Raw genomic sequence first — 16,796 nt, 5'->3', positions numbered from 1 at the left:
GAAGGAACTCTGGGAATGATCCCAGGCGCTATTCACCAGAGAGGCCAAGTGATTAGCCCAGGGTCGCACAGCCGGTGAGTCAGTGCTGAGACCATCCTGGGTTCCCTTTCCCCTCCCCGCCTCTGCCTCTGTTCCCACGCCCCAGAGTGGCCAAGGCTGCTGCCCTGGCTAACGGCGTTCCCCTCCCTCCCCTGGCCCTCAGGGGTCAACCAGGAATGGCTGTCCTTCCAGAACCAGACTGGAGAGCAGGAGGAGGAAAACACCCAGCTCTGTAGGCCTTGACCCCTCTGGGTATGTAAGAGGCTCCAGGCTAAGGAGATGTGAAGCCTATACACACACACACACACACACACACACACACACACACACAGGGGCATAAATACACCCTTGCCCCGAAAGTTCCCAGGAGAGGTTCCTGAGAGAAAGAAAGAGGAAGGAGGAGGGGAATGAGGGGGGAAAAAAAAGAACTTAATGAGGACAACTTTTTTGCAAGAGGAGGGTTGGGTCACTGAGATGCAGGAAGTTGGGGCTCTGGTGTTATGGGAGAAAGAAAAGAGGGAGGCCTGGGATCTGGTGGTTGGCTGGGGTGGGGGGGGTGTTATAATTTTCCCACCCTGTCTCATTGCAGTACAGCTACCAGGATGAACATGTAGGGAGCCAGAAACTTTCTGAACATGGGCCCCTTGGGGAATCGGATGAAAGCTTGAACACTACCCCTCCACCAAATGCTCATTTCCATTCATTCAACAAGTATTGAGCACCTACTGTATGCCTGAAATTGTTCTAGGAGCTGAGGAAACAGTAGTGAATTATACACAAAAAAATCATGTACAAGTTTAAAAGTTTCCTAAATGCATCAAGTGGAACCTGAGCCCCACTCCCAAGTCGGTTCTTGGACCCCAGGCTAACACCCCTAAGAATTAGGAGAAGACTCTAGGCTGGGACTCAAGAAACCCAAGGGGTTTCTCTCCTGATTACCCATGGAACTCTGGATAAATCCTTGTGAAGTCTCTGGCCTCAGTTGGTCAGTCTGTAAAATGGGGGAGTGGTTGGTTCCCAGTGAGTGGGTGATGGATCTGGAATAGGTCCCAAGCTCCTTCACACCTTCAGTCCAACAGGGATCCTGGAGAGGAGTTGTTTTCATGGAGTCTTGGCATTCTTAGTAATTTAGAATATCAGGGTTCATACATGTCAGTATCACCATTATCTCAGATGGAGAAATGGGAGTCCATCAGGGCCAGGAAAGTGACAAAAGCCACACGGAGTCAGAGCGGTTGCCGAGGAAAGCCCTGGGTCCCCCGACTCTGACCTGAACGTTTGTTTCCTCCTGTACACAACTCTGCTCTTTGGACTTTCCCTCGCCCTCTGCCTCTTCGAGAATCTCTCAGTTACCCATTAGCACTCCACCACCCAGGCATTTCTCTCAGACGAACTTGTTTACATGATTTTGCTCCCCGCTGGGTAAGGGATGACAGTCTGGGACATGTTCTTTAAACTCCTTCCTGAGCCAGCTCCCTAGGGACCCTCCTCCCCAACAGAGGAAGTGGACCTGCTTGAGAACGGATAAGTTTATTAGCCAAGAGGCTGGGCTATCAACCTCTCCTGGCCGAGGGACCTCGTGCCACTCCCCTGGCCCCTTTTTAGGCCTGTTTGTCAGTTACTTGGGAAAGGGCTGAAACAGCTGTTTCTGGAGATGAAATGAACCCTCATGCTCAAGTTAGCAATAACAATGCTAATACCTGTGCAGTTATAAGGGCTGTTTGTTGGGTGATTCGCATCATTCTAAACACTTAACATAGTTCACTCATTATGTATTTATCTTCAAGATTCTCATGCAAACCTCGTAACAATCTAATAAGGAATGTGCCTTCTTATGATTTCTATTCTGTAGATGGGAATGCTGATACTCAGAGAGGTTAAGTCACTCGTCATACACAGCAGGTAAACCGCAGAGCTGGGATCTCACTACAGGTTACCTGGCTAGTTTCTCACGACCAGTGACAGCTCTAAAGTGAGAGAGAAGGTGCATTTGGGATGCCTGAGCCCTAACTAGGACTAATTAAGACTGCTCTTTTGGAGAAGCCGCGCAGGTACGCCACGTCACGGAGGAAGGCGATGACGTCAGCCGAAGCGGGCGTGGGAACCCATATAGGCTACAGCAGCCGTTTAACGGTACCACCCTCTGACAGCCTCACTTCCGCCGTATATTTGCATATTCATAGGAGCGGACGTCGGAGCGTCAGCGTCTACGCCGTGACGTCATGGACCGCCCCAGCGGTTTCCCCCGGGGCGTACGCACGTACGTACGCACGCACGGCGACGAGAGGGCGGGGGAGGAGGGAGCGATCTGAGGCGCCCCTCCCAGTCAGCAAGGTTGCGTGTTCCCCTTGCGACCGCCAAGATGGTGGTGGGCGCGTTCCCTATGGCGAAGCTGCTATACTTGGGCATCCGGCAGGTCAGCAAGCCGCTTGCCAACCGCATTAAGGAGGCCGCCCGCCGAAGCGAGTTCTTCAAGACCTATATCTGCCTCCCGCCGGCTCAGCGTGAGTCTGACCCCACGTCCCTCCAACCTTTCCATTCTCTAATCCTTCTCAGGTGGTTGCTCAGGAGATGGGCTTCTGTTCACAACCAATCACAGCCCGAACCGGCAGAGTCTTGACGCCAATAGGGAGGGTTCCTTGAAGAGGGGCATACGAATAGCCCAATAGTAAGAACGGGCATGGGGTGAAGGGCGGTACAAAGTGCCCGCGCTTGATTTGGGAATATTAGCCAATAGAGGAAAAGAGCGCGAGAAGATTGACGTCTAGACGAGCCAATAGTGTGGGCAACGGGAGTGATTTGGGCGGGGCATGCCAGGACTGAGAGGACCTGGGGAGAGCTGAGGAAAAACTTGACCGGGTCATTTGCCAAACCATCCTTGTGTGGCATCATTCCTCAAACGCCACCTCGTGCCTCAGTTTCCCTCCCGTCCTGGGAAGTCAGGGGTGCTTTTTTCATCTGTTTAGGTCATTCGTTTGTCCCAGTTGGACTCCGGGGAATAGGCCTAGGTTAGGGGCGTGGCTCCGGGTAAAGTCTGGAGTCCTGACATGGGAATCTGGCTAAAGGAGTCATTTTAACTAAAGTGGACATTCATCCGTCTATTTATTAATCCACACATACACCATATTTGTTCTTCCATTCATTCAGTAGACAGGCTGTTCTGGCTTTTTGCTGGGCTGGGAGACACATTTATGATCCATCGTTGTCACTCCAGAGCGGACAGGATGGTGCCAACTCCAGAGCTGAGAGACCTCCTGACCCAGGGGCGTGGGGTCGGGAAAGCTGTCTAGACTCTGGAGGAAGGCTGCCTGAGCTGAGATCCGAAGGGCATAGTAAACATTTAAAATACGGGCTACTGTGAGAAGATGATCTATGTGCTAGGGGCCTGTGGGAGCAAAGAATAAGGAAATTTAACCTAATTTGCTAGGTCAGGGAACCACCATTAATCCAGCTGGTACTTCATTTGGTTGGTGTTTTCTGAGTGTCTACCCTGTGATTGGCCTTGTGCTGGGCAGTGCTGGTGAAACAGCAGGAATCAAGCCAGCCCTAGTCTGTGCCCTCGAGGAACTCACAGTTGGGTGAGGACAGGCCCATCCTTCAAGGTGATGACCCAGAGTGGGCAGAGCTTGGATAAGGAAGCCCACTGGACACTTGACCTGATGTAGCATTCAGGGAGAGCTTCCTGGCAGAAAACCTCTGGGCTGGGAACTGAAGGGTGAGAAGAATGTCAGCAGACATCACAGGGACACGGATAATGTTGAGGGACAGGGAGGAGCGTGTGCAAAGGCCAAATGGTTAAGGGAACCACACTTCTTTTCTTTACAAGTTTGGATGCCTAAAATTTGCTTTGCAGGGCCTGGAATTCTTAATCTTTTGGTGTTTGGTCGGTTGTCTGCCAGAGTTGCAGATCTTAGAATGGAGAAATGTTGGATTTCAGTTACTGAAGTGCTTTCCTATAAACTTTCTCATTTGACTCTCACACTGTTTTGTCCCCATGTCAGGGAGGGGAAATGACTCCCTGCAGTTTATCAAAGAGAAAACTAAAGTCTTGAGAGCAGAAGAGAATTGCTGAGGTTACACGTGGAGTCTGGGCCAGACTTAAACCCTGGCCCTTTAAGGCGGGACTTAAACCCTGCATTCTGGATTCCCAGAGCTGGTTTCTGTTTCCTGCCACTGCCTTTCTCCCAGACACCGTGGGATGTCTTAGTGTTGTGGTTTAAAAAGCAGCAACTTGAGTCAAACTGACATCGGTTCCAAACTGGGGTCCCCCCCTTCTCAGCCAGGTGGTTTTGGGCAGGTCACTAACCCCTCTGAGGTTCAGTTTCCTCCTCTGTACAGTGGGTATTATATAATAGTGACATTTAATGGGCACTCACTTTGTGCCAGGCAGTGTGCTAAGCACTTCACAGCATTAAGTCCTCACCAATTACTCTGAGTTAGACACTGTTATTATTCCTATTTTGTGTATATGCTGCATATGCATTTATGCTATAAATAATACTTATCTCATCCTGTTGTTGTGAGGAGTAAGTGGATGTAAAATGGTAGGCCAGTGCATGGCTCTGAGTTGTGGCTGTCGTGTAGATGTTATGGATACAGCAGAGAAGAAAAAGCAAAACATTTTGTCTTCAGGAGACCTTACATTCTCAGCTTTGGGGGAAAGTCAGACAATAAAGAAAGCAGTAAAGTGTGAAATATATTCGATAGCACAAACTGCTCTGAAGAAAACATCAGGGATGCAGAAGGAGGAGTATTTGGGGGACGGTTGTGAAGTTTAGATAGGATTATCAGGGTGACCTCATCGACAATATGAGGAGAGGAGGGAGCCAGCAGTGCGGGTGTCTGGGGGAAGAGCTTTCTCACCCGAAGTCTCCACACCTGCCAAGGCCCTGAGGTGAGCACGCACCTGGCATGCTTGATGAACATCAAGGAAGCCAGTGTGGCTGAACAGAGGGACAGAGTAGAGGCTGAGGGCTGAGCAGGTGGCGGGAAGGGGGCAGATTGTGCAGGGCCTGTGGACCCCTCTGAATGGCTGGGACTCACTGGAGGGTCTGAGCAGAGGAGGGACCGGATCTGAGACCACTTTTCAGTGATCCTTTTGGCAATCATAGGGTGAGAGTGGTTGCAGGGAGGAGATGACTACAGGAGTCCAGGTGAGTGGGGAAGTCACTTGTCCACTGCCTCACACTCTTTCTCCAGCAACTTCTTTCTAAAATTTCACACTCCCAGAAAAGTTGAAAGAAAGAATGGTATGGTCATCGGTTATATGCCCTTCAACCCCTAGTTCGCTCTTATTAGCTTTCAGCAGATTTGTTTGGTCTTCGCCATCATACATGAATGTATACACACAGTCTTTTTTTTTCCCCCTGAAAAATTTGTAAATAAGTCTTGGACATGGTTCTAAACTCCTAAATATTTCAGCCTGTATTTTCTAAGAACACGGAACCAGTATCACACCTGAGAAATTTAGCATTGATAACAATAATATTGGTGACAATATTGTTTAATATACAGCTTCTATATAATATATAGCTCATATTCTGGTCCCCAAAATGTCCTTTTTAAGCTGTTTATTATTTTTATTTTTAATCTAGTGTCAGCTCAACAATCATGCACAGCATTTGATGATCATGCCTCTTTAGTATCCTTTAATCTACAGCAGGTTTGGCAGTCTGGCCCAGTGCCTGTCTTTGTAAATAAAGTTTTATTGGAACAGAACCATGTCCATTTGTTATACGTTGTCTGTGGACACAGAGATGGATTTCTATGGTCCACAAATGTGAAATGGTTACTCTGTGGCCCTTCACAGAATAAGTTTGCTGGCCCTCCTCTATAACAGTATCCCTGTCCTTGTGACGTTGACTTTGGGGTAGTTGTTCCATAGTGTCCTGCAATCTGAGGTTTTCTGATCGTTTCCTCTGATTTGATTCACATTGAGCATATTTGGCAGGAACACTTCAGAACACCTAAGGACATCACCTCAGGGGGTTCCTGATGTCTGTTTGTTCCGTCATTTGTGGTGGTAACTTGGATCCCTTGGTTAAGGTGGTGACCACTAAAAGAACCTTTCTTTTTCCCCTTAGTAATGAATAAGCAGTAGATTTATTTGAAAGGTAGCTCCAGCAGGATTTCCTGTGGATGGGGTGTGACAGGCAGTCTGGTGGAGGGGCAGGCTGAACAGAAAGCACCAGGAGCTCAGTGGGGGGACAGGTTTGGTTGGAGATGCTGTTTGATGTTGGAATGCACTGACTTATCAGATTTACGCTTTTTGAATTATGTTGTTGTATTGTCTTCATACTGCTAACTGCTGTTCACCATGGCCCCTGACCCAGGCAACTGGAGTTTTCCAGCATTATGGCTACTGTGTGTTCTCCCGGGTCAGGCCTCCCGAGCTGACCCACACATACAGCGACTGTATCTTTGGCTAAGATTCTTTAGACACAGAGGGTGGGCCTGGCCATGCGTCTCCTCACAGTAGAAGCTGGAGGAGTAGGTGTGTCTGCCTGCGAAAGAACAGTAAATGCACGAAGCATAAATCATCGGTGACGCACTGTGCCAAGGAGGCAACGATCTTTTTCAACCAAGATTTCTTGGGGAGAGAAAATAAAAGAGGGCAGTGATGCCAGGCAGGTTGGGGCCATGCCTACAAAGTGCACTGTGGGAAGAGCTGTGGGAGGTTTCTGGGCAGTGGGAAAATTCCAGTGTGTTTCCACTTAGGCCTTTGGAGAACACTGGTTATTTTTCCAGTTTGCTACCCTGGTGGGCAGAATAATGAGCCCTCCCCTGCCCGGAGATGCCCACATCTTAATTCCAGGAACCTGTTGAATGTGTTACCTTACACGACAGAGGAACATTATTACGTGTATGATTGAATCAGGTATTTGAGAAACGAGAGTGGCCTGAATTGTACAGGTGGGCCCAGTGTCCTTGTAGGTGAAAGAAGGAGACAGGAAAGACATCCATTTGAAGATGGAGGAGGGAGCGTGAGCTCAGGAGTGCAGGTCCCCTCTGGAAGCTGGGAAAGGCAGGAAAACAAATTCTTCCCTACAGCCTCTGGAAAGGAGCTCTTACTTACTGACAGAGTGTAGCCTAGTGAGAACCATTGCACACTCCTGACCTTTGAAACTGTGGATAACAAATGCGAGTTGTTTTAAGCCACTGCTTTTGTGGTCATTTCTTACAGAAGGAATAGGAAACTAATATGCCATGTAATTCTTTCAGGCGACTGGGAGAGTTTTTTCAGAAGAGCTCAGCTCTGTGGTCATTCTTACAAGTTTTGGCTTTGGAGTTGGTTTTTGTTTTCTTTTGCTTACAAAGCAATGTGACCTACTGTTTAAGGGCTTTACACAGCGACCGTTTTGTTTTTCTCTCACAGTTTTGTGCCTTGACTGGGCTCAGCTGGCTGGTTCCTCTGTCCGTCTGGCCTGGTGGTCTCTCAGGGGGTTTCAGTCAGAGGGCAGCCGGGCCTGGAGTCATCAGGAGGCTCGACTGGGGTGTTGGAATATCCTGTTTCCTCTCTCCATCTCAGTGTTGTCTACAGACCTCTCTTTTCCACATGTCTTTCCCCTCATGGTCTCTCAGGGCTTGCTGGAGCCGGATTTCCATGGGAGGAGCAGAAGCTGCAGGCCATTTAAGGGCAGGACCTGGAACCACACAGCATCACTTGCAGCGCACTCTGTTGATCCCAGCAGCTCTGGCACAGACTAGAGGGAGTGTGGGAGGGGGCTACACAGGGCGCGATACAGACAGTCACCAAAGGCAGTTTGCCCCAGGGGAGACCCTCCTGGCTTGGCATCTTGGTGCCACTAATGAGCTGTGGGCAAGCAGCTTGACCTCTCCGAGACTCCCAAATCCATGTTTGTCTGATGAGGGTGACGACAGAACTCACCTCCCAGGATTCTCGTGAGGATCCAAGAGCTAGTGGATATCAAGGCCTAGCCCAGAATGTGCGGATCTGGTCGTTGGTGCTGGCTGTGATAATCTGTTCTTATCCTGCATGGGCATTACTGTCCAGAGGCAGAACACTGCCTCCAGATAAAGGCTTCCCGCACTCAGCTTTCTGCTCTGCCATCCAGTGTGTGTCCTGGGCGAGTCCCTCTGCCTTTCTGTACCTCAGTTTCCTCCTCCGCACAGTGTAGCACTCACCTCATAGGTCTGATGGGAGGATCTGTCAAGTACGTGAATACCCTTAGCACAGGCCTGGCACGTTCTAAGTTCAGTGACTTAGAGTGAACTCAGTAACTTGGTTGGGTGGAGTGGGCAAAACTAGCCTCTGAAGCTGAGCTGTCTGGCTGCATGTGAATCCCAGTTCTGCCATTTTCTGTGTGGCCCCAAGGCAAGTTATTTAGCTTCTCTGGGTCATACTTTTGTTGTCTATAAATTGTATCATTATAATTCATGTTCCATGAGTTCATATATCCATAAAGCATTAAACAATGCCTGGCTCTTAAGCACTGCATAATTCTTTGTTGAATATATGGAGATGTCAGGTACCGTACTATTTTGATCATTATCATCGCCTTTGTGGGGGCTTGCAGCTATCCATTTATCATCCTAGAGTATTTTTTTAATTTTTTAAAAATTATTTGTGTGTTTAGTCATTATTTTTGGCTGCATTGGGTCTTCGTTGGCATGCTCATGCTGTCTCTAGTTGCGGCGCGCGGGCTTATTGTGGTGGCCTCTCCAGTTGAGGGGCACAGGCACTGGGCGTTCTCAGTCGTTGTGGCACAGGGGCTTAGTTGCCGCAAGGCATGTGGGATCTTCCCAGACCAGGGATCAAATCTGTGTCCCCTGCACGGGCAGGCAGATTCTTAACCACTCTACCACCAGGGAAGTCCCATCATTATCTTAATACTAAACTTTCTAGTGCATTCTTTCTCAGGTGCACTCCCTGGCGGCCTCTTGTGGCTGAGCTGTCAGTACTTCAGGCCTCTAGGTGGTGTTGGTGTCTCTTCCTCAGTCATTCCTCACAGCCTTGCCACAGGCAGAGGAGTTGGGCCCTCCCCGCGAACATTTCTAACTAGCACAGGGCAATTATGTTGATCTGATGGGACTGGAGGTGTGTCTCTGAGCAAAGAAAAGTGAGAAAGTCAAAGAGAGAGGACAGTGTGGCTGAGTAGAGAACCTCCTATTACCCAATGCTTCCTGAAATACTTGAAGCATCCTTTGGAATGAACGGTTTGTACCTGCGAGGAAGAGGGACTCCTCGCAGAGCAAGGAGAAATCAAGAGCAAAGAGCCAAGGAGGGGAGCAAGCACAGAGGCTACCTGATAGTCTGGGGACATTGACAGGTTCACGTGGCCTCAGGGACAGAGGCTGTGTTGTGGGAAAGCTGGACAGGGGACCACCTTGTGCACAACCAGCTCCCAGCGAAGGTATCCCTCAGGGGAAGAGTGGACTAAAAAGAACCCATCCTGCAGAGACACACACCCTTAGATCTAGGCAGAGATTGAAAACGTCTTCCTCTGTGAATTGGCAGTCACTGACTGTCCCTGTGTGGGTTCGAGGCTTAATTTATACTCTTTGAAAGATCCTGGAAACAGCAGGCTGAAAATGAACCTGGGTCTGTGTGCCCCTAAGTACCTGGTCAGGACAAACATACACCCTCCCTGGAGGAGGTCTCCCCGCTCTGCCTGGGCCTTGGAGAATTCCTTCAGGTAGAGTTCCAGCAAATATGAGCTCATGAGAAAAAATTGTGTGCGGTGCAGAGAAGCAGGCACCATGATCAACAGTCAGCAGATACAAAATATGGCAGCTCAAGACCTGCCAACACTGTGGGTACAGGAATGGTCAGATGTGGATACAAAAGAGCTCTGCTTATGTATGGAAAGGCTAAAATAGGAGGGATACAAAAATACAAATGAATACAATAAAAAATCACCAGGGAGTTGGGAAAAAAGCCAAAGAGAACTCCAAGAAGTGACAGATAGAATTGACATTCAGAGCTCAATAGGATTACACAAACCCCAGACTAAATACAGCTGCTGTGAAGACTGATGAGCTGAAAGTAGACGCCCTGAAGGGGAAAAAAAGTGAGGTTTGTGGGGTGCTCCCTTTAGCCACCCAGGATCCTGATCGGGTCCATCTGGGGAAGGAAGAGCTGGGCATTTTTATTTTTAATCTTCTTCAGAAAGGATCCTCGTGTGCATGAGTGTTTGAAAACCACTTCCCTGAAGTCTATTTATAATCTCCAGAGCACCATATCAGTTTTGTTACATGGCAGCAGGCTGATGCTGGTGACTTCCAAACAGTTTCATCATGCTCTCCTATTAAGGAAACATTTTGAGCGTTCTCCTCTAGTATGAATGTATGTATGTGTGTGTGTGTGTGTGTGTGTGTGTGTGTGTGTGTGTGTGAAGTGAAAAGAAAGTGCAAGTCGCTTAGTCATGTCCGACTCTTTTCGACCCCATGGACTACACAGTCCGTGGAATTCTCCAGGCCAGAATACTGGAGTGGGTAGCCTTTCCCTTCTCCAGGGGATCTTCCCAACCCAGGGATTGAACCCAGGTCTCTCACATTTCAGGCGGATTCTTTACCAGCTGAGCCACAAGGGAAGCCCGTGTGTGTATATATATTACAATATGAAGAGAGATATATATATATATAACTATATATATAGTTAATTAGGAGTCGTGTATAGTGCTGACATATTACTATGAATATATTATGTGCATTTAGAAACATTTAAAATTTAGGAGGGATGAAACTAATATTTAAATATTTTTTGTTTTATGTATTCCTAGCCCCCCAAATATTTTTGCTCTCACTAAAAATATTTTCCTATACAGACATTGTTAATGCGTTTGGAAACTCTCCATGAGACCCTCTGTGAGAGCTGTGACATTCTTTGTGCACAGCTGTCACAGCTGGCAAAGACCTCACTAAGATACAGAGATCCAAAGAAGAGTGTGCTGTCAGCTGCTTTTAATCCCCTGCTCAGTTTGCATCCCTACCCTTCATATGCAGAGGCATTTGTTGGAATTTCCTCTTGCTAGTCTTGTTAGATGTGCAGTCTTTGGTTTCTGAGCAGGAGTCTTTAAGAAGCTCCTGTGTGAGGACTTGATTTGCAACCTGAGAATGTCCCTGGGAATCGATTTGCCCAGCTGCAATGCGCTGAGTGGACAGGAGAGGGCGGCCGTGTCAGTCCTTTGCCTTTAGGTCTGGCACCTGGGGAAGCTGGCACCTGCCGGTGGAGGGGCCCTAGAGGCCTTTTCTGGGTGTATCTCTACATGCCTGTGGTGGTGGTTGTTGAGTCGCTTCGTCGTGTCTGACCCTTTGCAACCCCATGGACTGCAGCACACCAGGCTTCCCTGTCCCTCACTATCTCCTGGAGTTTGCTTAAATTCATGTCCATTGAGTTGGTGATGCCATCCAACCATCTCATTCTCTGCCACCCCCTTCTCCTTTTGCCTTCAGTCTTTCCCAGCATCAGTCTTTTCCCAGTGAGTTGGCTTTTTGCATCAAGTGGCCAAAGTATTGGAGTTTCAGCTTCAGTCCTTGCAATGAATATTCAGGGTTGACTTATTATATGCCTAGTAAAGCTTAATTTCTTCTCCTTCTCTTCTTCTTCTCCCTTTTCTTACCTTTCTTCCTCCTTTTTCAAACAAACATAACTGTGAGTTCTGACTTTTTCTCCCTCTGCACCAGAGAAACTCCTCATCCACCCCTCCTTGTTCACCTGTCCTTGAGACTTCCTGGTCAGTTCCTTAGAAACCTGTCCTGATGGCTCGTGCTCCCAGGGTGTGCTCCTGTCTCTAACTGGGGTCTTAACCCTCATTTGTAGGTAATTGGTTCTTTCTCTGTTTCTGCTGCCCTGGCTCCAGCTGACCCCACATCAGACCCCTAAGCCACTGTATTTCTTCAGATTTCTTCAGACCGCCCCCCCCCCCCGCCCCCACTCCCTCTCTTTCCTCAGTGATCTTCCGGCTCCCGGACTCACCTGGGTCCTGCCTTTGATGAGCACACAGCCATAGTGGCTTCCTTCTGCTGAAGGCCTAGTGTGTGCTGAATTCTGTGCTGTGTTTTATCTCTTTTCTTTTTAAAATTGAATCACATTTTATTTTAAATCACATTTTATTTTATTTTGGAGCTTTAGGGTTTTTTTCCCTCCGAAGTTTTTTAGGAGGACTTAACTAAATCTGAGAAAGTAATGCATGCTTATTGTGAAAGAACAAGACACAAATTAGTTTGTGCCCATCTGTGATGGATTGGAAACCCAGCCAATAAATCTTACCCAAACCTTAAGTCTAAGGGATGTTTATTGTTGGTGAAGGAAGGTAGCTTGTGGTTGGTTCGGTGGCTTGGTGATGTCATTAGGGACTTGAGGACTCTTTCTATCTTTACCATCTTGGTGTTCAGGCAGTAACTCCCCTCAAGGCCTCAAAGGAACTGCTGGAGTGCCAGGCATCACGCCTTTATACTGCTGTGTCCAAAGGGAGGAAGTGTGTGTGTGTGTTCATGTGCGTGTTCAGATGTGGGATGGGGGTTCTAGGGATATGAGAGAAGGCCCTGCAAGGAGAAAAATATTTTCCCAGAAGCCCCCAGGGGACTCCCCTTACTGCTGATTGACCAGAATTGAGTCATAGTCTCTAGCTATCTGGGAAGGTCGTGGTAGTCAATTGATATAGTTTCTGCACTCTAATGGCAGGAGTGTGCTTGGTTGCTCCATCGTGTCTGACTCTTTGCGACTCCGTGGACTGCAGCACGCCAGGCTTCCCTGTCCTTCACCATCTTCTTGCCAGGCTCATCTCTCCTGGGGATTCTCCAGGCAAGAATACTGGCGTGGGTTTCCATGCCCTCCTCCAGGGGATCTTCCCCACCCAGGGATTGAACACAGGTCTTCTGCATTCCAGGCAGATTCTTTACCAGCTGAGCTACCAGGGGAGCCCATTGGCAGAAGAGAATGAAGTTAATAAGGCAGTAAAGAATGGTACAAAGTGAACACTAAAGTTGTCGTCCTTCTCTGTGTTATTTCTCCATGCCCCATGAAGTAGATCGCTATCACTGCCATAGCTAAACAGACGGAGAAACGAGCAGAGCAGCTCTGCAACCTGCCCAAGGGCACATGGGTGCCAAGTGCCAGAGCTGGGACCCGATTATCTGGTTCCACTTTGCACCCCGTGTGTTCAGCCTCATTCCTAGTCTCTGCAGGTAGCCTTGCTGAATCTCCCGCTGGACAGTTCATTCATGCACAAGCCTTGACTGCGCCAACATCCTCACAAGCCGGGGTTTATGATCCCCATTTTGAAAAAGAGGAAATGGACAAAGTCAAGGAGCATTAGTTCCCCCTCAAGGGCTATAGATAGTATTCTTTGCGATGTCCTGTGAGCTGTTTTGCAGGTACTGAAACCCCCACCAGGTGGGAGATGTTAACTATATGCTGCCCACAAGCATGCAGACCCCAGACTGGTTGGAATTGGAAGGTTGATGATGTTGGCCCTGGATTACCTCACCACCAACCAATCAGAAGAATGTCCACCAGCTGATCATGCACCCCACCTTCCCCCTGCCTCATTCTGTCTCTTAAAAACCTTTCCTTGAAAGCCATCAGGGAGTCTGTGCCTGGACTGCTTGCTTGGTGCCCTGCAATAAACACTACACTTTCCTTAACGACAAAAAAAAAAGGAGGAAATGGAGGTGTAGAGAGGTTGAGAAATGTCTGCAAGCTCACAGAGCATGCAAGTAGCAGATCCAGAACTTGAATCCGGGGACTTAGAGCCCACTAAACTCTTAGCCTCTGTTAGCTGCTTCCCTTGTGCCTCTTAACATCCCCAGATGCCTTCTGTACTAAGTTGGACAGACTCTCCAGATCTGGGCAGGGAGTAGAAGTGGAATTATATTCTGGGACAAGGACTTGCTTCAGTCCATTAGGCATCTGTATACTTGACTCATTCCGTCTTTATCTAGTGCCAGCTGTGTGCCAGGAGCTATTCTAGGAGGTGTGACAAACAACAGAACAGACAAAAGACACTCCTCTCACGGAGCTCACAGTTGAAGTACTAGTTACCTGCCCAGTGACTCCAGGGCACAGGGAGGTCGTTCTTCCCAGGGTGAGCCTCAGTGGTGCAGCTTGGGTCACGTCCCCAGCCCTGAGCCCGTCCCTGTGGCCTGGGAATGCCGTGCTCTGATTGGCCAGCCTGAGGGGCGGGGTTAACCTCTAAGAAATTTTTTAGACCCAGAGTGTGGGACATGAGATTGGCCAAGGTGCTGGAAAGACAGAACCAATCGTGTTTCCTGTGGTGACTGGTGTAAAGGGGGACAGGACCAGGTTTGCCAGACAAGGTTCCCGCTTGCGGCGGCACAAGTCTGTGAACACCTGGAGCACTGTCGGGGTGCGCTTTCAACTGGCTGGAAGGCAGCCAGCAAAAAGGGCAGCTGGCCCAGGGACTGGCTCAAAGCTGTGTTTACTCTAAATAGTAATTTCTTAACTGATGATAATAGTTCTCATTTATTAGCTTTCTGTGATCTCAACAAATGATATTAACCACTTTATTAGGGAGTTTATGTGATTGTCCTGATTGTATGAATGATGAAATAGCCCAGAGACCGTTAAGTTCCCCAAGGCAACACTGAATAAGAAATCAAGCCTCACGGGCTCCCAAACTCCTCCTCTTACATTTAGTTACTAATATTTGTTTGTCTGTATATTACTTATTGAAGTACAATACAGTATACAGTGCAATACAGATCTAAAGGTTAGTAAAGATGTATAGTTTAATGAGCGTTAACAAATGCATATGCCCATATAATCAGCATTCAAGATATAAAACATTTCCATCACTCTGGGAGAAATTCCTTTCTCTCCGGCTCTGTTGCCCTGTATGACTCCTCTCACTGTAGATTAACTTTGTTGTAATTTTAGTCGCTAAATTGTGTCCAGCTCTTGGGACTGTAGCCTGCCAGGCTCCTCTGTCCATGGGATTTTCCAGGCAAGAATACTGGGGAGGGTTACCATTTCCTTCTCCAGGGGATCTTCCTGACCCAGGGCTTGAACCCACATCTCCTACATTGGCAGGTAGATTATTTACCACTGAGCCACCAGGGAAGCCCATAGATGAACTTTATGTGTTGTTAAATGTCAGGTAAGTGGAATCACACAGGATGAAGCTCATGTCTAGCTTTTGTTCACAAGATGCTTTTGAGATATTTCCTGTTGCTGTATGTATCAGTTCATTTTTTAAAATTGCTTTTAGCATATATTCTTTTATTCTAATATTTATATGAATAGCCTGTGTTTTGTTTATCCACTCTCTTAGTCATTTGGGTTTCCGTTGATTGATGAGAGACTTGAGTAAAGTGAGGAAGTATTGACGTTTGGAGAGGAGTGTTTCAGGCATAAGGTACAGTAAGTGCAAAGGCCCTGAGGCTCGAGCATGCCTATCAAGTTCTAGAACAGTGGCTTGTGTGGCTGGGGCAGAGGTTGATGGAAAGAGGAGGCAGTCAGAGGTCAGAACCTCCAAAGGTCACTCCCCAGGCACCTTCCAGAGGTGTTCTGGGCGTGATCAGGTGTATTGTATGTATAAACTTAACTCACATAACAGATTGTGTACTGTTCACATTGTTCAGTGACCTATTTTTTTCCCTCTTAACTGCGTACCTTGAACATTTATCCCATGTTCTTTTTCACAGCACTTGGTACTTGGTGTGGTTGTACTCGGCCCCGTTGGTGAACATGAGGCGGTTTCTGGGTCAGGCTCCCCGGAGAATGCCGCTGTCGGCAGTGCAGACTGTGTGGTACGTGGCAGGGGCCTTCAGGCTGCAGATGTGGCTTCACCCCCCGCCCCCACACCCCGCACTCCTGCGGGGGAGTCTTAAGGGAATCCTTTCCAGAGCTCCAGTTTCACCCGACTTGCCTGAGGAATCTGCTGGGTTCCCTCCTTTCCTCCCTCCCTCTTTTCCTTCCTTCCCTCCCTTTTCAATGGCTCTGCTCCCAGGAAAAGAAATTCTGGGAGAAGTATGAAAAAAGAGGCGAATCTCCTCTCCCTTCCTACTGATGCATTACCCCATATCGAAAACTAACCAGCATAACAAAGGAACAATTTAGAATATTGATGGAATGAATGCTTTCCCCAGTCCACCTTATTAAGACATGCATCTGTGGTCAAAATTTACTTTTTATGCTCAATAGTATTAATATGTATCAAGTTGTGTCATATATGATATCTTGATCAGCTGATATACCAGTAATATGGAGAGAGAAATGGCAGCCTACTCCAGTATCCTTGCCTGGAGAATTCCATGGACAGTGGAGCCTGGGGGGCTATAGTTCGCAGGGTCGCAAAGAGTTGGACATGACTGAAGCGAGTTAGTGCATACACATACTAATAATAATTGTAAGGGTGACTCAGTCTTAGAGAAAAATTTAACTAAGATCACAAGAAATGAAAATTTTGATCTTAATTCATAGGCACATTTTTTGTTTCAGAGAAATATAATAGGACATTTGTGCATAAAAATATGTTAGGATAAGATTTTGTAGAGAAAGTAGAATATAGATTGAACATCGAGAGAGTAAGGAACAGTGCCAACACTGTTCAGGAGGAGCTGCTTGGTGTTTATCTTTAAAATGAATCATGCTAGAGGTTCCCTGGAGGCTCACTGGTAAAGAATCTGCCTGCCAGGGCAGGAGACACGGGTTCGATCCCTAGTCCAGGAATATCCCACATGCCTCGGGACAGCTTAGCCCACATGCCACAACTACTGAGTCTGTGCTCTAGAGTCTGAGAGCTGCAAGTGCTGAAGCCTGAAAACTCTAGAAC

General features: G+C 47.9%; 1 protein-coding gene across 2 annotated transcripts in view; it reads left to right on the top strand.

Moving 5' to 3' along the window:
* The first annotated feature begins 2,363 nt into the window (after positions 1-2,363).
* The window catches only part of OPA3 (outer mitochondrial membrane lipid metabolism regulator OPA3), a 66,843-nt gene continuing 52,410 nt past the window's right edge, over positions 2,364-16,796 (top strand). For both annotated transcript variants that reach the window (XM_086353164.1, XM_086353165.1), the window contains exon 1: positions 2,364-2,543. In XM_086353164.1, the coding sequence (XP_086209290.1) occupies positions 2,402-2,543 (142 nt within the window). In that variant the 5' untranslated portion in view covers positions 2,364-2,401. The remainder of the gene's footprint in view (positions 2,544-16,796) is intronic.

This window comes from Bos grunniens, chromosome 18 (genome assembly GCF_055505025.1).
Source record: "Bos grunniens cultivar Pamir isolate PY7600 chromosome 18, Bosgru_T2T1.0, whole genome shotgun sequence".
In the NCBI taxonomy this organism is placed as follows: Eukaryota; Metazoa; Chordata; class Mammalia; order Artiodactyla; family Bovidae; genus Bos; species Bos grunniens.
Note: the sequence above shows the minus strand (reverse complement) of the source record. Positions and strands in the feature narration are given on the sequence as shown.